The sequence below is a fragment of the Labeo rohita genome, chromosome 15 (assembly GCF_022985175.1).
Source record: "Labeo rohita strain BAU-BD-2019 chromosome 15, IGBB_LRoh.1.0, whole genome shotgun sequence".
In the NCBI taxonomy this organism is placed as follows: Eukaryota; Metazoa; Chordata; class Actinopteri; order Cypriniformes; family Cyprinidae; genus Labeo; species Labeo rohita.
Genome location: NC_066883.1, coordinates 18,911,560 through 18,934,720, shown reverse-complemented (window position 1 = coordinate 18,934,720; position 23,161 = coordinate 18,911,560). Strand labels below are relative to the sequence as shown.

General features: G+C 37.4%; 1 protein-coding gene across 1 annotated transcript in view; it reads right to left on the bottom strand.

Moving 5' to 3' along the window:
* Positions 1–23,161, bottom strand: part of tyw1 (tRNA-yW synthesizing protein 1 homolog (S. cerevisiae)) — an 81,785-nt gene that overhangs the window by 22,525 nt on the left and 36,099 nt on the right. The window contains exons 11-13 of the mRNA XM_051129568.1: positions 23,091–23,161; positions 15,850–16,027; positions 9,698–9,833 (exon numbers count right to left, since the gene is read on the bottom strand). The exon at positions 23,091–23,161 is cut by the window's right edge and continues 39 nt beyond it. Coding sequence (XP_050985525.1) covers positions 9,698–9,833; positions 15,850–16,027; positions 23,091–23,161 — 385 coding nt within the window. The remainder of the gene's footprint in view (positions 1–9,697; positions 9,834–15,849; positions 16,028–23,090) is intronic.

Sequence of the window (23,161 nt, the reverse complement as noted above, 5' to 3'; positions counted from 1 at the left end):
TATTATTATTATTAATATTATTATTGGCATTAGTACTACTACTGTACATTAACATTTATATATTTATAAACATTTATATATACACATATTTATTATTATTATTATTATTATTATTATTATTATACAATTTATGAAATATCCATGAATAAATATTAAATAATAGATTATTGATGCTGTTGTTACTGTTTTTATTATTAATGTAGGATTATTAATGAAATATTGATAATATTTAAATAATAATAATAATAATAATAATAATAACTTGTAATGCAACATAGGCATGAAGTAAACAGCACATCCCTTGACTTGACAATTCATAGCTTAAAGCTGGATGTTCCATTTCCAGCTATTGCATCAACATAACCTTGCTGACACTGCTTAATACCATTGACGAGAGTCAGGTGAACATGGAGAGAAGCAGCCAGACTTTAATAAGAGATCTTCTCCAAAATTCAACCTCTGGTGTCTGCCTTAGGGTCTCAGAGTTGGGAGCTCTCTGGCCCACATCATTACTCACAGACCCTCACGCCGATGCCCAGAGGGGAGGAAGCCCTCACCAAACACAGCGACTGATAATGGACACTCATGCCTCCCATTCCTGTTATTGCACCTTGTCAATCAAACAGTCTGGTCGTCACAGTCTGACATTGCTCAGAATAACCGCGTCTGTCCCTACAGGCTGAATGTCTTCGCACGGTTGGTTGGTTTCTGTCGAAGTACAGATGTCAGCACAGTCAGCACTGTTCCTGATCCATGCTAACTAGCGGATTTGCAAGGCAGGGAAGGACGAGGGAAATGGAAGCCAATGAGAAAATCCAACAGCTGGGGAGGATCAGGCCTTCACAGGTGCGCTCACGTATGCACACATGAACCAGAGAGGAGGAGATGGACTAGAGAGAGAAGGATAATTGGAGTGATGTGGCAGCAGGTGAGGGTATTTAGAGAAGCAGCCTGTTTTAAACCTGCCAAGAGAGCTTCATTCGTCCTACACCTGAGGCAGAATCAGGCAGCAGGTCAGCAGGGCTCTGTGAAAACAGACAACCACATGCCGGACCAGAAGAGTTGCATGCCAACATAGGCAAAGCTCTGTGTCAGCACTTCCCCACTCTACACTCTGAGTTTTCACAATAAGGCAAGACGCACTGTTATTATTGCACATACAGAAAGCCATCTCTTCCATTTAAAGGGATGGACAAAAATCATACTCTTTTTTTGGAGCTTGTTTGTTACTTGTGGACTGGACTTTAAGTTGATTTATTTTGAAATATTTCACCTGTTGTTATTTCTGTTTAGGGTATTAAAAGGTAAATGTTCCTGGGCCTAGAAGTACACTTTTTTTGTTGTTTATTTGCTTGTACACCTATTGGATTGTGATAATGAATTGATATGTATACATGAGTTACAAGCTACTGCCTGGTTGTTCTTGACAAAATTTAATAATACGTCTTAAAGCGCAGGTTTACGTGGTGAACTGAACTAAATATTGTGGTGGTTTTTACCCCTGGCGCCTGAACCCAATAATGTAAGGCCAAATACTGCTACAAAGTCACTCAAATCTTTTCACTTGCAAATTCCAAAGCATGAAATTCAAGAACTTACTGTTCACTTGCTGCCTAATATATCCTGCCACTTGACAGACAGCATTGTAATGATATAATCAATATTAATCAGCTTTCAGTGGTTTTAACATTGTAGGTAAGGAGTGTATAATAAATATTAAATAAGCTTACAAAATTCAAACAATTGCTTGTATTCTAAGAGAAGGTGCTTTGTTTGACAGCAACAGCCAAGTATTAAACCGGCAGTACAGACATGAATAATGTCATCTGTGCAGGTTTTTCTACAATTAAACTTCTTGAAGTCCTTGAAATCCAACAAAAGAATACCTCAATTGCTTAGGAGCCATTTTTTCTATGTCCCTTGACCAGCGTCGAAACAATGGTGGTCAGACTGTTCACAGCAAAGTAAAACACCAGTGTCAATAAACAATTATAGGAGCGGCATGTCTTAAGATCTTTTAAAGGAATGTTTTGCAGGCTTTCCACATATTTTAAATGTGAATTGTGGAATACTGCATTAAAAAGTCCTGGATGGAAAAAATTGAATAAATAAAATGGAAAATAAATGCATATACACAATAATACTAGCAGTTGAGTTTTTGTTTAATTCAGCAAACTATAACAAATACAGACTTACCAAACAAATTCATATATGCAAAAGAAAAGCAATGTTATTTTGCCTCAACATGTCATGATGTGACTAAAAAAAAATTAACTCAGATTTGCATTACTAAGCAAACTGACATTCGTTAACAAAGTCACTACTAAACATTTATTCTTTTTAAAATGGTTTTGCAATATTCTGCATAAATTGAATTTGCAACTTGGATGGAAACAGCTAAAACCTCTCAAAATACCTTATAGAAACTCTGCGGCAACCATCTAAAACACTATGGTATTTTCTTTTTTTCTTCAAAAAAGCTGCACTTTATTAAATTAGCATATATAAGAAATAAAGTTCCTGTGACTTGGAAGAAAGAGCAGAGAATTTATTCTGAACCTTCTGAAGTCAGCAGGAGCAGGATGGAAATACTAAGAAATGGCAGCACAAAGTTATAAAAAAGCATTGCAACTTTTCTATCTGACCTCTGTTCACCACTGTGCATGGTATTTTCAGCTTTGCAAAAGGTCTTAGAGCAGTACCGTTTGCACACAAACAGCTCGCTCCTGAAAAGAAAAAAAACTCTGTCAATCAAAACACAGGCAAAGACTGTCAAATGTTTCTGCACAGATCACAACCAACAGGAAGTTACTGCATATGCTGAAAAGGTACCATATAATTCTAGCATGTCTTATAATCTGTCATGTGCCGTATTTGTACAATTTTCTTGAAAAACAAGAGTGCTGAGCAATGCATTTCAACATGAACAGCACTTAGATCCCAGCTGGAGATCCCAAGGACACACTTAGTATGGAGGGACGGGTTCTGTCTGTGTGCACTTAATAAACCCCTACACTACTTAGCCATGCAAGGGCACACAGAAACCTAAGTCTCCGATTTGTAGAGACATAGAATACTTGAGATGAATTCCCAAGGATTTTTTTTCATTCTTAACACAATCGTCAATATTTAATAATGAACTTATTTGCATTGCAGTGTTGATGTCCCCCAACTGAACACAGAATAGCATCAGAAGTTAGATTTTAGTCACTATTCTCAAACCAGAAACAAACTTTTGTGTATAAGAATGAGCCCAATTATGAACTCAATCAAGCCAAGGTTTACTCAAACATATCCTCCTGAATACAGAAAAGCACTGAACCAAAAAGGCAGTTTTTGAGGTTTGTTTCAAGCCAGTATGAAATCAAATTGGATGCGTTTACATTAATAAATATACATTTTCTTTCTGTGTACAATTCAATGAGGTCCCATATCAGTACCGCACCAAGTAGATCAGTTACACCTCTGTAAGAGTGTTTCTGCAAGCTAAAAATAATTTCATCTTTACTTTATAGTATGTAATCTATAATAAGGCACTTAGACACAAGTGTACTAAAGCAGTGATTAATTCTCCCAACTCCCAACAAGGAAACATAAGGTCCTCTTTCAAGAAAAAAAAAAAAAAAAAAAAGTGAAGATGCCACCTGCTATTAATCACTATTTGCTGTTTATTTATGTAGTTGGGAAAATGTAATGAAATGCACTCATATTTTGACAAGAAGAATGTTCAAATGTGTCCTTGTTCTTGCTCAAAAGCATCATTACAATCCCCTGCTCTGCTGCAAAGCAGTACACTGAGATGAAACAGGCTGTGAACTCCAAATAAAAAGGAAAAACAAGAAAAGCATCAGAGACCAGACGCAAAGACGTTCATTCCAGTGTCTCCCAAAGGATTCTGCCTATATCTTAATTACAAAACACAGAATTTTCTTCTCTCTTACTCAAAACTCTTTTTTTCCCCTCTTACTTATCTTTTTCTCTCTCTTATATACAAGATACATATAAAGTGCTGGGGATAATGCATTACAAGTAACGCAAATTGATTACTTTTTTTAAGCAACTTGCAAAATAAAGCAACTAGTGCTGTCAAAATTAGCGCATTAAGGCAGACGTTTAATTTTTCCAGGGCTAGGGTTGGCCACCTCACTCACAACTGCTGTTTCAGTCTCTTTTTTCATGACAAGAATTGCATTTATTTAGACGCAGGACGTCTTTACAACCACATCAAACAGGAGACTTTTCAAACGGTGCTTCAATTTAACTAGTCAAATGAGCACAGAAAAGGTACAGGTGACAAGGAGCTTCAGTAGAACAACTGCAGTCAGATGAGATGTTGTCAGGCCATATGTAGTAAAAACAAATTTTCCTGTCCTGTCAGCTGTTATACTGTGCACGTAGCATGCACACTTCAATTGATCGCACAAATGCGGCAGCACACGCGTGTAGCCTGTTTTATTTCATATTAAAGCACGAATGAAACTACGAGAATGCGTGTCAGATCCGCACCAGGTGCGGCAGCGGCAGCTCCTAAAGTAATAGCAGCTGAACGACCCAGCTGCTGTAAAGAAAATTACTAACTTTTGGAGATTTAAGAATTCACCTATATTTAATTAGTGTTTGTATATAGTGTTCGATAACTTTAATCAATTTCTGTATATTTCCTACTTGCCGAAGGGCACAGGCAAATAATGGGTTTTTTAAAACAGATTCAGTGTTCAACAATTAATACAATCTGTGAAATGCAAACTCAGAATATGATGCAAACCTGCAAAAATTAAATTTTTGAAATATCCTTCATGTGACCTATTTGTGACCTTGGACCACAAAATCAGTCATAAGGGTCAGTGGTTGAATTTGTTTCTCAAAAATCAGCAGCAAAGACATTGGTTAATAAAATGGGATTAAATACATAAAGGATATGTGTGTTATGTAACATTTAATTATTGCAAGTTTGCATCATATTGCAGGGTTGCTTGACAGTGTTTTTATTAATTTTGAGGAATACTGAATCTGTGAGATAAATTAATGCATGTTCACATTTAGTCTGAAACTACAGTAACATCATGTTTACATACGAAGTGCACACGTTGCCTCTGCATTTACTCCCAATTTCTCTCAGCATTGTGACAGGAGAGCTGTCAGTCAATAAATGGAAAAACAAAGTAACTGGCGGTACACATTTGCATATTTGAAAAAATAACTGCACTGTAAAAAATAAAAAATTTGTTGAGTCAGCTTAAAATAATGTGTTACACTGCTGCCTTAAATTTTTAAGTTCAGTCAACTAAAATAAGTTTAGTCAACCTGAAATGTTAAGTTGTACTAAGCAACAGCTTAGATATTTGTGTTCGCTAAACTTAACAGATGGGTAAGTAACCCAGTTGCCTTAAAAATTTTAAGTTGATTCAAATCAAATATCTAAGTTGTCACTTAGCATAATTTAACATTTCAAGTTGAATAAACTTTTTTTTACAAATTATTACAAATTATTTTAAGTTGACTCAACAAATTGTTTTTTTACAGTGTATATTTTCTTGTGAATTAAAAAGTAATGTGTTACTTTACTAGTTACTTGAAAAAGTAATCTGATTATGTAACTTGCGTTACTTGTGGTTACCCCCAACTATGGATACAACTATCTGAAAATCTGGAATCTGGAATAAACATTGAGAAAATTGCCTTTAAAGTTCTTAGCAATGCATATTCCTAATCAAAAATTAAGTTAAGTTCTAATATATTTACAGTACAAAATATACAAAAATATCTTCATGGAACATGATCTTTACTTAATATCTTAATGATTTTTGGCATAAAAGAAAAATAATTTTGACCCACACACTGTATTTTGGGCTATTGCTACAAATATACCAGTGCTACTTAAAACTAGTTTTGTAGTCCAGGGTCACATGTTATTCAATGTCTTTGACCTTTAATGATCCAATTCAGCCATACTAATAAGCAAAAATGACGTAACATTAGTAACTAAGTAATCCAATTAGTTACTTAGGGAGTAATGCAATATTGTAATCTATTACTTTTAAAAGTAACTTTCCACAACAGTGGATATATATTCCCACACTGTTTTAATTCAACAGCTTGTTTGTAGATGTTTGCTGTTTGTAGACTTGCACAGAACAAACTCTCATTTAAATTCAACACCCGGTGGAGTACAAATGGAGTTCTGCCCATTTTGTGAAAGTGTCTGAGGCGGGTTATTGGTGTTATGTGTTCCCTGCAACTGGTTTTATAGCAAAGCTCCATTTCAAGGTCATGAAATCACACAGGAGAACATATCTCTGGAAGTGCACTTTCAAGGTGCTAATAAAAGCAAAAGATATCTAAAAGCTCCTATACTGAGTTCCGAAAGGGTTTGAGTTTTGTACAGTGCACAGAAATTACATGAAAAAAAAAACAAAATTAATGCAAACAGTATAATAAATACAAATTGTTGGCCAATATCTGAGAAACCAATTAAGTAGAATGCACACTAACAGCAAAATTAATGAGAAAGTAATGTTGTAGTTACAAGGGAAAAAGGAAAAAATGGAATTGAACTGTTATGGTGATGAATGCTGAGAATAAAACAGCCATTAGTGATTTTGTATTTATACTTGCATTGTACTTATCTCTGACAAATAGCCTCGAAACAAATGCCTCGTAATTAAATCTTTCAATTGTGAGGATGATGAATAAACCACAGCACAATTAGTATAGAAAATGAACAAACTGCCTAAGGAATCAGTGAGAGTCTAGACAGGTTAAGTTTAAGTGACGGAGGCACAGCAGGTGTCAGCCACATGAAATTCACGCTCTCGTCTCAAAGAGCAGGGTCTGGTAAAGTCTGGTAACACTGCAGCTTATTGTGGTCACAAATCGCCCACTGAAGCAGGAATGGCCAGTTTGAAAGACACGTTTATCTTCAAAATAAAACTTTACATACGCATTTCCTTTATTTTTTGCTTCTTTTATTTGCACAAGCACTATCCTGAATGCCTCACAGTCCTGCTGCCTAGAGTGTCATCAGTGTCGAGTTGCTCTCTTCAGCTAGAAAGCGACACCGCAGGTGATCTCAACTCATTAGAAAACAGAAGAGCACTTTCTGTTCTTGCGTCTTCCTTTTTATGACTCACATATGCACATATGTACAGACACACGCATAGAGCGAGCGGTCTGTTCAATGGCAAATGCAGGGAAGTCATTACAGAAGTTTAGCACACAGGCGCAGTGAATCATCTCTGAATGATGGCACTTAAAATCATTAAGCAGTAATGCCAAGGCCCCCGTGTAACAAACTGCTTTTGTCATCTCAGCATGCTGAACCCAGAGTAAGAGCCGTTGATGGACAGCACCCACGCATCCACTTCAAGCTAGCATTTTTAACAGAACTTCACCTCAGTAATGCAGTTAAATCTAAAGGCGTAATTTAACACCTTCTATAGGCATAAAAAATGACATTGTTACAAGACGATGCACGTTATTACTCGGATAAATCACAGGATTTTGTTAAGAGGAAATCAATCCTGAAGCTTTGCAGTCATGATGTTTGGAATTAACAATCGATAGCAGTGTTTTGTACAGGCCTGGTATGAATTACGGGATAAATAATGAGTGAAGCGAAGCGAGAGGAACAGCTTTCGGCAATTAAACAATCATATTTAGGGCCAGCAACAACTGAGTTTTACACGCAGTAATGCACAACAGAACTATTAACCTTGTAAAACACTTTATAAATGTTGACTTTAATAATTGCAGAGAGCTGAAGTATTTAAAAATTACTAGCGTGTGTTTGTGTCTTCTTTAAACGGCCTGTGCAGAGACTCAGTGTCAATATAACTATTAGTGTCAATACAAGTCATTTAAGGGCAACTTTCAGCTGATTCATTAGGATCCGTGCACTATTTAAAGATCACAAGCAAAACAGTCAGGGCGTTTCCTCCAAGGAGGAAAGGGAGGCAGTGTCTCCAAAAATTGGATGAGAAAAAAAAATTCATAGTACAAAAACAAAACACTGCAAATGTTTCAAAGTTTTTTTTAATAATTATTCACCTAGAGCGTCCAGAAAATTGCACTGCAGTGTTTTCCCAGATTTAGTAAAAAAACCTAGGACTTGCTTGCAAAAGTAAGTTTTTTTTTTTTACATTCTCTTAATCATTTAAAGGAGTGATGATATGCAAAGTTTACTTTTTCATGTTGTTTGAACATTAATGTGTTGGCAATGTATGTACAAATCTACCCTATAATGATAAAAATCCATGCAGTGAGAATTTTTAACCAAAGTATATTATAGTCTTTTCATTAAGACCCTAAAGAATCATATCAACTTGGGCATCCGATGACCCCTTTAACGGTTTGATTGACAGACAGTGGATCTAGGGGCAAAGTGTTTGGAACGAGCAAGTCTATCACATGATAAGAATATTGCACAATATTGCAGAAATTGTGAAAAATTTCTCACAGACCTTTAGGGCCACGAGTCAAACAGGCCCACCAAATTTTGCTCTGATTGACCTTTAATAACCTGGTCTAACAGGTGCTCAAAATCTATGGCAATCATGTTTTTTGAGATATGAAAATGTCATTATAGTCGCTTGTGCCACTTTGGACCAAGACCGTGCGTCTTGGACGCCAACAGGGCAAACGGTTGCGTAGCTGTGGCCGTTTATTGTTTTTTTCCCCCCTTATAGTGCCACCAAGTGGCCAAGCTCCACCACTTTTTTTTGTGACCTCAGATTCAGCTCTTACATATGCATTGTGAGTTTGGCGAAGATATCTCATTCCATTCTAAAGTTACAGCCGTTTTAGTAACGGCTCCCTGCCTTTTTTGGCGTCCCTCAAATTTTTTATAATAATAATTATAATTCACTCGCCAAAGAATCTTCCTGCACTGGTTTGGTTCAGATCGGGCAAAAAAACCTAGGATTAGTTTGCAAAATACCCAAAACGTTCGCCCACGAGACATGCGTTTTGTCCGGGCGTGAGCGAAGGATTCCAGCAACTTAAGACATTTGAGCCTTCGACAAATGCTTTAGGAGTTATGAACGATTTCGCACTTTTGATCGCTGTAGCGCCCCATCAGGCTAATTGGGGCAAACCTTGGTGACATTGTCGACCGTGAGTACTACCATCCCTCCAGGTCTCTATGACTTCCAGTTGGGTCTGCCTGATCAGTTTTACATGGAGATTGCTGATGCTTGGCCAATTTAACAATTACAATAGGGTTTCAGTGCTAGAGCAATCAACTTGTTGAAATCAAAGGTAAATCTCCTCGTCTGAGACCAGTGTTTACTGAGCTCTGATGATCAGAAAATAGGTTTATCATGAAAAAAATAAAAACACAGCTGAACATCAATTCAAAGGTGTTACCCATAAGTGTTACACAGTGTTACCCAGTGTCTTGTACTCTCGATAATAAGTTACGGTCAACATGGGTGACTGTTGAGAACAGTTGGTCCTAATAAAAAGACTTGGCTTCTTTCACACTAGAATTGCAAAAGATGCTTTATCATTCTAGAACAACAGCCTCACTACTAAGACCAGAGTTTCAGATTTTTTTACCCCATCTAAATGTGCTTTTTAGGTTGTGTGACCATGAAGTCTGTGAAATGACAGAATTACATGCTCAAAAACTGTTTTATCTGTTCTACTTAGAGGCAAAACTCTTGTTTTATCTGGATGGATTATGGCTTGCTGGACCTACCTTTTCACCAAGTTCTTTAAGACTGTCCAAAAAGCGCTGCCAGAAGTCTTTGAAGAGGGGACGGTCAATTTTCTTCAGACTGTCTTTCGTGCTGGCATCAACGCTGACATAAAGTTGTGTAACAGGCACAAGATTCCTATAGATAGAAAAAAAAAAAGTTTGAAGGAGAATTTCATTAGCATTGTATAAAGAAAGTCTTGCTTTTTAACATATTAACAAAACTGTAGAATACTGGAGCGCAGTTAAGCATTAGGATCTAACCCATTTTTGGCAGCCAGAGCAAGAGGCTCTATTGTATTGCATTCTTTGTCACTGTGCATGTGTACAACACAAAGCAGCACACAACTGAGTCATTGAGTTTTTGAGATGAAAACTGGAGTTAAGCCAGGAGTAGGAAATGTGTAATTTCAAACAATGCATCATACCAACAAATGCCAGAGCTGCATTAGCCAAATAAAAGACTCAACCACTCAATCACTTAATAAAGACATGGTATTTATAATCAGGAGATGTCAGTGTAAACGTTGCTGGCCACTATGTAGTAAGAAAGGTATATGAGTGATAAGTGACGGGCAGAAAAGTCAATACGGCCACTGGTTTTCAAAATAGACAAGCTGGCATTGTGTCCCCTTCAAACGTTGGAGTCATTTTAAAAAGGTGTATTTAGATATATTCTCAAAAATCACTGCAGGTAGATGATAACCTCCTCTTGTGTTCTGGCTCTTAGACATTTTTGTAGCCCTAGATCTCTGCAAAGCTTTTGACATCCCTAATACTGCTTTCCTCTGGTAAATATCCTACATTAATGAAAGGCATTAATTACTACTGATAACCAAAACAAGTCCTGCTCCCATTGCTCACAGTGTCCCCCAGGGCTCAGTTCTGGGCCCTTTCCTTTTTTCTAATTAGTGCCTGAGCACCAGTGGTGCGACGACCCTACTGTAATCGGTCAGATTCTTCTTCTCCAAAATGAATCGCATTTGAGAGCCTAAGCATGCTCAAAAACTCATGTGAAATGGCTTTCAGAAGTGGGTGTGGCAAAATGGCTCAATAGCGCCACCTATAAAATTTCAATGAAGTGCCCCTTGAGCTATGGGGAACTTCACATGTACGAAATGTACACTGCCCTCTAAAAGTTTGAAAAGTTTACATCATCTGTTTCCGGGTAACACCTTCATTACATTTACAGAATTAATGCAGAGATTTAATCTAGGAAAAGAACACTATTATTACTATCTACAAATTAAAAATTCTATTAAAACCACAACAGGAATCAATGATATAGCACAACCTCCTCCAATTTTAAAACGTATTAGCACAATCAGTAACTCTGCAAAGCCGCTTTCGAAATTATATGCTTTAATATCATCTATAGACACAAACACTGCTGCACCAGTCAAACAATGGGAAAAATACCTTAATATCAGCACAGATAAGGAATTTTGGGAAACAGTTTGCGGAAATATTTTTATCTTTAGCACAAATACAAATATCCAATTAATTCAGTATAAAGTTGTACATAGAACACACATTACGCAACACAAGATGTTTAAAATGGGCCTAGAAAATTCTGACAGATGCACCAACTGCAGTTTAAATACACAAGACACCTATCTTCATGCAGTTTGGTTATGCCCACCAGTTAATCAATTCTGGACAGATGTCACAAATAAATTAACAGAAATCTTCAAAACCATTATCCCAATGCTCCCAGTACTATGCCTTATCGGTGACACATCTCAAATTAATCCAGCTTTTAAACACCCAGTTCCTTTACTCATGTCTCTAGCTATCGCCAAGAAAACTATATTACTTAACTGGAAAAATAAATGCCAAATTTCAGTTACACAATGGATACATTTGTTAAGGGAACATATCATTCAAGAACAACATACAACAAAAACACAAAACCAGCTACTCAGATTTAATACAACTTTCAGCCCTCTGTTTTCACCATTAAATATTGAATAAAACTAGCTGATGAGCTGATGCCCCAATTAAGCCTCAAGATTTATAATTGATGCCTCAAACTAATTTCATGATATACAAATACAAACAATGATATTATAATTATATGATACCTGTATGATAACTGACTTTGATGAAAATGAAATTTGTTTGTTTTTGATATTTTTAAATCCGGCATATTACTACTAATATTAATACTACTTCTGTTGTTACTATTATTATTGCTATTATTATTATTATTATTATTATTATTATTATAGTCAACAGGGTTGGAGGCAGTGGTTGTATATGTGTTATGTATTAATTTAGATAGCACACAAGCTTTCAGGGTGTTGCAGCTGCTTTGTCCCTGTCGGTGGGTCTGACGGGCACATTTGGGCGGCACGGGCTCTATCGGTATCTTGGTTAAGGTAACCTGACCCCTCCATTTGCTGCTCCTGCCAGCATTGCCCCATCTTACTGAGTTTGACGAAATCAAAATTGAAACTGTGCTGGATGTGGTGTCTTTGGTTGGGGAGCTGACTGATGAACACCAGGACTACGGCCAGTTTGCAATATAAAAAGGGTTCAGTGGATAAAAACAGTACTAATAATGAGCGGTCACCCATCAGATCACGCACAGACTGGGGGAGCCTGTTCTGGAGGTGCATGGTATGGTGGACCATTATATAAAATGGCATTCACTGGCATAGGAGTGGGGTCTAGTCACTGGCAGGGTGAGAAACAAGGTGGAGGGACAGGATGGAGTGGGGACATTGTTGGGGTCTGTGCCGATGGGTGTGTTGGATGCGCTCGCTGGCGGGGATGGGGAGGCTGCTGGACCTTAGGGGATGGGAGACATCATTTGCAATAATTAGCAATAACTCTACCAATTAGTCTATTTTTTACTAGTGTACTATTACTATTACAATCATCGATGCTCCCACTGCTTCCACCTCTGTGTCCATTACTGGTTTCATTATATTATTATATTTCTACTAGGGCTCCTCTTAGATATCTGCTCAGTCACGTAAAAAGTAGGATATCATCTGTCATAGATGTTACTGCATCCTGGATCTGTGTCATTATACTGAGGTTAACATCTACTGCTCCGATTGCTGTTTAACATTGTATTATAATATCACTACTATTGTATATTGAATTGCTTCCTGTTCAATATTTAGTACAGTTATGTCTATAGTTAAATCTTTTTACTAAACAACACAAAAATCGAATGATCATTTCTGTACCCATGTAAACTACCACATCCATACATTTACAGCTTGTTTTTTTTTTGTCTTTTCCTCATCTTTGTTCCCATCTTCTTGTAAATTTTTTTGTTTTTTTTTTTTTTTTCTTTGTTTTGTCTTGTTTTATTTAGTTTTCTCCCCCTCTGTGTCTCATTTGCGTATATATGTGTATATATCTGTGACTGGTCTCAGTCTGTGTCATCATGTTGCTGTCTATCTATGTTTTATTGTGCTTAATAAAAAAAAATAAATAAATAAATAAATAAATAAATAAATAAAAGTTTGAAGAAACCCTTGGCAAAGTGTTGTTTTGGACGATATCAGCATAAATCCTTATCATTTTTTGGTGCAAATACATTAAAGAAACTTAACATTATCATTGAAGACCAGCAATAATAATTTTCATTTAAATTACATAATAACAGCAATATATACATGTCAAAGTCAGACATGCCCCTTTGCCAGCTGTGATGGCTGGTTACTGGTTTAAACTTGGCCCAGGTTTTTAAAAGATTTTTGGGTCAGCACACCTTAATAGCGTCAACAATTGATTGCCTATTAAGTTTAGAATACAATGAATTTAGGCCCAGATTATGTAGCGCTGTAATAGCTGCTAATGGTAGATATTTTGATGAATCGAAAATTCTATGTATAAACTGTTTATGTAATAAAATACGTTTTTGTAGTTTCTGTTGTTCTGTTCAAAATTACCACAAATTAAAAAGGATTCATGCCAATATTGCCCAAAACCCCACTTTTCTAGGGTGTTTCCAAACTTTTGGAATTTGGAATAAATTGCAAAGATGTTGAGTTTTTGTTGAAGGGCATGTCCATGGCTGCCTGACAAAGTTTGATGTTTCGTTAGGAAAAAGGAAGTTGTTACAATTCAGGAATACAATGTCTGATCTGCACGAAAATTAACATGTTTAATAAGAGTCCTATCCTGAACACAAGCCCATAACCATATTTAGTTAAAGTCATAACACCACCTGCTGGTAACAGGAAGAGGCATGTTTTACGCTCTAACAAACTCCCCCTAGAGATTTAATGACATCAACATTATAACTGGTCAGTTTACTCTAAAGGCCTTTGCAATGTTAAATTGCGAAGATCTTGTGATTTCACTTAAGGGTATGCTTGTGGCGGGCTGACAAATTTCGATGTTTCAACATGTAAAAGGAAATCGTACATTGTATAATATAGTCATACAATGTACGATCCACCCCAAACTTTACTGAACACATCTAATGGCCAATATTCAGATATAATCATAGCGCCATCTGTTGGCAACAGGATATGTCATGCTTTGCGCTAACTCAAACATACCATGTTCAATCTGCACCAAACTGTATTTGTTTCATCAAAGTCCTGGTTTGAAGAAATCTACATGCCAATATTCAGTTATAGGCATAGCGCCACCAGCTGGCAGCAGGAAGTTTGGCACATATAAATGACTTTGACACATTTCTCATATATGTAACACTTTAAATGCATATTGCTCACCGTTTGCCATTTTCCTAAAGCCACAGAGTGCTTGCAGCTTTAATTTACTAAAATAATTTGATGGCATGTACACAGATTTCATTGCTTTGCTGATTAAATGCAAATCTTCATCCGTTCACAAGCCTGGACAGGATTTCCTCTTTCTATACACTTGTATCCAAGTGTGCATGGTGACTACCTTTCAAAAACTCAGTCCTGAGAAAACCAAAAGTCTCCTGTTTCACCTCACTCCAATCTGTGTTAAGAGGTTTTATTAAAGCCATTGTAACAATCAAGGTCTGATTTTTGACTTCATCCACTAAATCACAAATTTATCACTTTGTCAAACTTCTTTCCGTTATCTCCTTGCACCACAATATTTAGATTATTCAATTCAGATCCTTTCCTGCTCTGCCAAATTATTAACAGTTCCCAGCTTCAGACTGCCCTCCTTGGGTCTTTCTTCAAAACAGAATTAAAATTCTTTAGTTTACTCAGGTTTAAGCACATAAATACTACTTAATAAAATATAATTAAAAAAAACGCAAACTCTTTAACATATAAACCAATCAAAAGCATTAAAATAAGTCATGGGTTCAGTGTCATTGGTAATTTTGAGTTGTTAAGAGCTGGTGTACCATTTCATCCTTTCCTCCTGAAACGAACACAATGAAACATTAGCATATTATTATGAGTCTAGTCTAGTATCTCATTATAACAACATATAAGGCCGCTCAGTGCTAGGACCCTCAGTGAATATCATTTTTTGCCTCTGTTGGTTTATCATGCAGAAGAGGCCTGTTTCAGCAGAGAAGCGTGATGAAGATTGCAGCTACAAGATAAACAACAGCGATTGACAAGTGTTTCTCACTTCCTCAGCACACTGCCAACATGATATTCGAGCAGCTGAGGTGACGTCCCCTCACCCTCAGATAACCTGCCTGATCTGTGAGAGCATTCGGCGTGCTGCAGTCGGGAGAATGAGGTGAGGATGTATTTTGCATTAAGCTGGGGAACAGAAAAAGAGAGATAGCTAAAAGCTTTTTGGCTGCTCCTGAAAACTCATGAATTTAGCACAATCTGGTGGAATTGAAGGAGCTAGGAGTCGAAGAAGCTGTGATTTGCAATTCAGTGCCTGATTATGGCTTATCAGTCCAGTTACAGCCGAGTGGGACTTCAAAGACGGAGGGAAAAACTTCAAGCTGGAGGATGTTCAGCTGTTAGAACTACTGCAGATATACAGAGAACAAACGCATACAAAAACAGGCTTTGTCTGTAGGCACCAGATCAGAATCGCTGAATGATACATGACAAGAGTTTAATCATCATAGACTCTGAAGTGAACGTTTGCCCAAAATATTAAGAGAGTGGATGACCGAAGTGTTTTTCAGTAACCGATTCAGCATTAAGCCCCCCAAGCTAAAGAATTGTGTCCATATATAGATCCCATTACCTAAAGGACTTAAATCCCACCTGATCTCCTCGGGGAACTGGGCGTTGGTGACCAGGAAGCTGGATATGTTCTGCTGGTGAAGAAGTCGAAGAAAGGAGTTGATCTCAGGATACATAATGGGTTCGCCCACCAGAGACAAAGCACAGTGCTTCACAGTAAGGCCCTCTTCAAAGCGTTCGGGACGAACTCCTGGAACACCTGTCACGTGAATCAGAATTGAGAAGATAAGTTTTTCAAACACTCCTCAAAACTGCCATTGGCCAATCAAGTAGATAATCCCATGCCTAACTTGTGGCAATGGTTGAGTTGTAGTCAGGCTGAGGTGTGATTCCTATACAACAACAACATACAGTAACTCACCACCATACTACAAATTTACCTAGCTAGCTGGCTCCTGAGTCAGCAGCACTACACGCATGCGTCATGTTTAGAGCCATTTGAAGCTGCATTTAAACTGATTTTGGAAGTTTAAACTTCAGGGCACCATTGAAGTCCACTATATGGAGAACATTCCTAAAATGTTTTCCTGAAGAAACATATGAGCTTTGTAAAAAATCAAAGCGTTTCAGAAAGGCAGAAAGGAGCAACAATAATGTACAGTATGTGGAAAATTGTGTTTTTTGAACCTCAAACCGCATAAACACATTGCATTACATCAAATGCACAAAACAATGTTCTTTTTAGCAACATCCTATGACCCCTTTAACAAATGCAAAAGTGATATAAAAATGCATTTGTTGATGCAGCCGTGCTATTTTAACTTTCTTATGCAAATCTGAGCTGTTTTGTCAAACTGTAGTTTCAGGGGGTTCGTAACAGAGCTCTTCATCACTCAAGTGCAACGCCGTATCGCGTGAGCTACAGAGCAAACCTACTGAATTAGAAAACTCATGCATATGAAGCTGTATATGTGACGACAACGTTCAAAAGTATCAGTTTTCAAATCGCGCAGCATGTTAAAATTGTTTTGAAGCCATAATATAATACTCTGTAAGTAACTGAAAATTAGCCTTTATTAATCAAAACTCTGTGTGTGTGTAAACCATACTTTGTGTGAAAAGGAACAAAAGTTGTCAGAGTTTTACTGCCTCTAGGTGTTCATTTCAGCTGGAAACTGATTTGTACATACAGTCATAGCCGAACATATTGGCACCCTTGCAATTCTGTCACAAAATGCAACCTCAGAAAATTGTTGCAATTGCAAATGTTATGGTACTCACATGTTTATTATTTTTTTGTTTGCATTGGAACAACAAAAAAAAAACAGAAGAAAAGTCAAATCTGATACAATTCCACACAGAACCCAAAAAATACACTGGACAAAATTATTGGCACCCTTAACTTAATATTTGGTAGCACCCTCTTTGGAAAAATAACTGAAATCAGTTACTTCCTGTAACCATGAATGAGTTTCTTACACCTCTCTACTGGAATTTTGGATCACGCTTCTTTTGCAAACTGCTCCAGTTCATTCAGATTTGAAGGATGCCTTCTCCCACCTGCTGTTTTAAGATCTCTCCACAGGCCATTTCAGAACTCTCCAGCACTTCATTTGTAACCATTTCTGAGTGCTTTTTGAAGTGTGTTTCAGGTCATTGTTCTGATGGAAGACCCATGACTTCTGGTAGAGACGCAGCTTTCTGACACTGGCCATTATGTTGTGCCCCAAAATTCTTTGGTAATCATCAGATTTTATGATACTGTTTACACAGTCAAGACATCCAGTGCCAGAAGCAGTAAAGCAACCCCAAAACATCTTTGAACCTCCACCATGTTTGACTGTAGGGACTGTACGTTCTCCCAGAAGGATTGTGGTTTTGTCATAACATTTGGCAAATTCCAGCCTTCGCTTTTTTTATGCCTTTGTGTCAGCAGCGGTGTCCTCCTGGGTCTCCTACCATAGCGTCCCTTTTTATTCAGATGGCGACGGATAGTGCAAGCTGACACTGTTGTACCCTGCGTCTGCAGATCAGCTTGAGTTTGTTTGGAAGTTAATCAGGGTACTTTATCTGCCATTTGAACAATCGTTGTAATTTTTCATTAATTTTGCTCTTCCGTTCATGTCCAGGGAGGTTAGCTACAGTGCCATGGGCTGTAAACCTCTTGACAGTGGACACAGGAACACTAAGATCTCTGGAGACGGACTTGTAGCCTTGAGATGGTCCATGTTTTTCCACAGTTTTTCCTCTCAAATACACAGACAACTCTTTACATTTGTGTTACACACAACACAAAGGGTGAGTCAACTTTTCTCCATTTTAACTGGTTGCAAGTGCGATTATTATATTGCCCACACCTGTTACTTGCCACAGGTGTCTACATACAAATTACAGGAACATCACATGCTTGAAAAGCAATTATTTCTTACAGTTTTGAAAAGCTGCCAATCACTTTGTCTAGTCCATTTTTGAGTTCTGTGTGAAATTTTATCAAGTTTGATTTTTCTTCTCTGTTTTTTTGTTTTGTTGCAGTGCAAACAAAAACAATAAGCATGTGAATACCAAAACATTTGCAATTGGAACAATTTTCTGAGAGAAGCGATTTTCCGACAGAATTGCCGTGCCGATATTTTTGGCCAAGTATGTTTTTTCAGTTTTGCAGAAATGTATACAGAAATGTTGCAATGCAGGGCCAGAAAGCTCTCGGATTTCATCAAAAATATCTTAATTTGTTTTTCAAAGATGAACTAAGGACTTAGGGTTTGGAACGTCAAGAGGGCAAGTAATCAACGATAATTTTTTATTTTTGGGTGAGCTATCCCTTGAAGAATGCTTTTGGGAAATGCACCCTATGTGGGGATGATGAAACTGCAATATTTTAAAGCACCACAGTTGGTGTTTACTATTCTGAGGGAAATCAACAATCAATAAATATCTTAAAGCAGTCTTAGCAAATTCAACTAGAAAAAAGGTTTTAAGCTTCAAAAACAAAACAAAACAAAACAAAAAAATACAGACAGCAAAAACAACCCATTTAAGACCAGAAAAAACAAATAGGGGACTGCATCAACTCATAATTGGAGATCATTACAAAACTGTATTCTAATCACACTGAAAAAAGAAAATTAAATGTATTTGTCAGAATGTCAAGTGCAATTTCTAGTAGCAGCTCTACATTTTGCTCACTCTTTCTAGCTCACAGAGTCGTCTGGCTCTGTTTTTTTGTGCTCTGTACCCTCTGCACAGCATGCTTCCTGGCCTTTCATCCGCTCTGTGTTCACTTGTTAGTGCGTTTGTTTACTCAGCCCTGGGTCATCATGGCTTACTTCTGCTACATGGAGCAGTGATGTCACTGCTAAATGTCAACTGCGCCACCAAGCCAGAGAGGATGGTGAGACCCAGACGACGGTGTGGAGGTGGTGCAACGCACACAAACTTGCACACACATCTGGCACCAAACTGAACAAAACCAACAGTGGTCTCCATCAAGAGCCTTGATTTCATCAGCTCAGATGCATCAAAAGTGCTAATCTTCAGACCCAAAAATTTGTACAGCTTTAGACAAACAATCTTTGTCCATTTCTCACAACTTGAAGAAAAAAAAATAAGATGCCTGACAGGAACAATATTAGATTTTCAAAAAATAATTCGGCCAGAACAGTAGGCCATGAGCAATGTTCATTAAAGACAATAGAAAAGTCTAACATCTGCGCTGAAAACATATGATCAAAGACAGATGTGTTGAGTTTCGAACAGCAGAAACCTTAATTTGCGAATGATAAAATCAAATCAAACTGAATTTGGGACTGTGCCACTCCACCTAATAACATTCCCAGCAGATATCATCAGAAAACTCCCTTACTTAGCTGCAGATCTGTTTTGTAGCCATCAATGCTAGACATCTCTGATGAATTTTTCAGACTACTGCAGATGGAGAAAAAAAGAAAACACATCAAACAGTCTTCAAATCACCCCATATTCTGAAGTATGAAGGCAGTGCGGTAAAACAAAACCAGTGATGTTAAGGGAGTCGCTTCAAACACTAAAAAAAAAAAAAAGCTAACGGATTCAGTTCCCATCTTAAGGTCCTTGAAAACCCATCTGGTATGCCCCCACAATCCCAAGAAAGTCTGATCCAGATGTCCACCAAAGTACTTGAACTTTGGATCTGGCAGTGAAATCACAACCCATTATGCGTTGACGTCACCTGATTGTTGAGATGAGGAATGAGAGACAGGAATGTGTTATGTCCCAACGGGCACACTTTGGAGGGAAAGGGAAATTTGCTGGCATTAGATTGTTTTATGACACAATATTAGTATGTCGTTGCAAAAATAGTTCTAAGAGTGGAGCACTCTTACCTAAATCACAAAGAATTTGCCATCATAACAGAGATGATTTCCCCTGGCAGTAGCATTTGACTTGATAAAAGCAGCATGATTCATTTCACTATTTAATTTACTAATTTGTCATTTAGCTGATGCTTTTATCCAAAGCGACTTACAGCCAGTCAGGGTGTGGGAACTGGCTTACTATAAATTCCTGAGCTTGAATTTAAAACAAATTGGTCAAACTGGAGTTGAGGCAAATTATTTTTGCTATTTTAAATCTATCTCCTTGAACTCGAATGACAATTCTATACTCTGTAGTTCAGGAACTACATTTAAATTTGAAAGCATTTTTAATTCTGAATGGCATACAATCTTGCATACAGCCCACCCTCAGGCAACCTTTTGATTAATATCATGGGATTGAACCTAACATCTTTGACTTAAGCGCCCAGAACCCACCACACCACAACTTCATGAAAGAAAAAGTAAACTTTCGTGCAGTCTGTGATTTTCTTTTTACATCAGATCAACTATTATATCACCCAAAAAGTTCGCAAAACTTTTACATAACTTATTTTTACATAACTTATCTAGCTTAACTGAACTTAAATAAATAAATAAATAAAAAGCAGAAGCATTGTGAAAAAAAACTCTGCAATCACAGATATTCTTATTCATATGGAATTAGATTAGATTAGAGTTGAAAGAAAGTATATCTGATGTGTTATACTTTTCAGAGGTCGTTTCAGGAAAAACACAGACATGTTTGATTCTGACGAGATCTGTGAAACACCAATTATCCTAAAAGGAAAACTAATTCCATCCAGATAGACCTAAAGAAATATTTTCTTCAACAATAGTACTCTCCCCACCGTACAGAAAAAAATAAGGTATAACAATTATTTAAAATAAAATAAAATAAAATCATTCAGTTCAGCTCTTATCCGAGTGATAAGTGGCAGACAAAATCATCCTTGTGGTTTCCCTTTGAGCAAGTAGACAAGTCAATAGGGCCACTATTTTTTCAAAACAGACAAGCTGACACTGTCTCTCCTTCAAACATTGGAGTATTTTAAAATCCATCTTGAAGAGTTTATTTACAAGTCCTGCTCCTATTGCTCATGGTGTCCCCCTGGGCTCAGTTTTGGGCCCTTTCCTTTTTCTAACTTTTCTAACTAATACAATTTGATTGCATGCATTCAGATTCCATTTCTACGTGGACGAAATGCAAAAGTGTATCTGTTCATAAGGCTGGACAGGATTTCCTCTTTCTATGCCCTGGTGTGGTGTTCTACACAAAGTGTGCATTCACCTTTCACAAACTCAGTCAGCGAAGCTTTGACAGTCTGCCACAATATTTTTTCCAGATATTAGTATTTAACATCATTTAATACTGCTTTCCACTAATTAATATCCTACATTAATGAAGGACATTAATTACAACTGATAACCCAATCAAGTCCTGCTCCCATTGCTCATGGTGTCCCCCAGGGCTCAGTTTTGGGCCCTTTCCTTTTTCTCATTTTTTTATATAATTTGACAGCATGTACTCAGATTCCATTGCTATGCTGATACAATGCAAAACTGTATCTGTTCACAAACCTGGACAGGACTTCCTCTTTCTATATGCTGGTGTGGTGTTCTATACAAAGTGTGCATGACGACTACCTTTCAAACACACAGCCAGCAAAGCTTTGACAGTCTGTTACAATATTTTCCAGATATTAACATTTAACATCAATGATTCTTCTTTCCACTGGTTAATATCCTACATCAACGAAAGGGACTAGTGGCTAATGAAAACCAAATCAAGTCCTGCTCCCATTGCTCATGGTGTCCCCCAGGGCTCAGTTCTGGGCCCTTCACTTTTTCTAATTTACTAATATAATTTGATAGCATGCACTCAGATTCCATTGCTATGCTGATGCAAAAAAACTGCATCTGTTTACTATCTTGGACAGGACTTCCTCTTTCTATACATTGTATCCAACATCCTAAAGTGCACATGACAACTAGCTTACAAAAACTCAGTCCTGACGAAACCTCAAAGTCTGTGTTTAGAAGTTTTATTAAAGCCCTCATCTTTGTACCAATCTAGATCTGATGTAAAAAAAATAATAATAATTAAATAATAAATAAAATCTTTGTCCCCTCAATGCATCTGTATAATTTAATGAGAACAATGTGCACAACTCTGTAGCACCTATGGGGCAAAACAAGCAAATAAATCTCTCAAATGATTCTTTACAAATGAAGTCTCAATGAGATGCCCTTTCCATCTGATCTCGGCCTGTCAAACTGATCCAGCAACACACCTCATCCCTTTAATGCTGCTGAAAGCTGATGGATCCACTACTGATCTGATGCAGCAGATGGTGAAGAAAGTGACAGGGTGCAAATGAATAAATTAGACCCAGTCGAACTGCACTTAGAGCCTGTCCTGTTACTGCCTTCTGCAAACCGTAGTGATAGCTAAATATACCCCAGTGTCTGTTGGACTATCTCGGAAACGGGAGGGTGTTCAGAGTGTAGAGACGTCAACGTAGTGTTATGTCACACAATATCTGAATAGCTTCCAACTGGATTTGTGCCTCTGAGGAAAAAGGATTTAAATATATTTGGCTATATTTATATCCCACCAGACAAACAAAACAAGTTATTTCTGCACAATTACAGTGTAAAGGCCTATTAACAGCATATGTGAATATTCTATATAAGCTTACAAGAAGCATACTTTCATTTCACAAACAGACCAGAAAATTCACATCGGATTTGGTGCACAAATAATTTTCATGTCATTTGTTTCTATCCAACTTGGTGTGAACAGTTCATTCTAAGAGTGTGTGCTAGTTGGATGCAAAAGAAAGTAGAATGTGACTAATAAGTGTTTTTAGTAATGAAACAACCCTTTCAATCTACTGTTGTTAGTTTCAAGGCAGCAGAAGAGGTCAACTGAAGGTACCAGACAGCAACGCTCCAGGAAGCCCTCACCTCTGAACTGGCGAATCATGTTCCTGTGGTTCTCCACAGCCTCTTGAATGATCTTCTCAGCCGGGTCCATT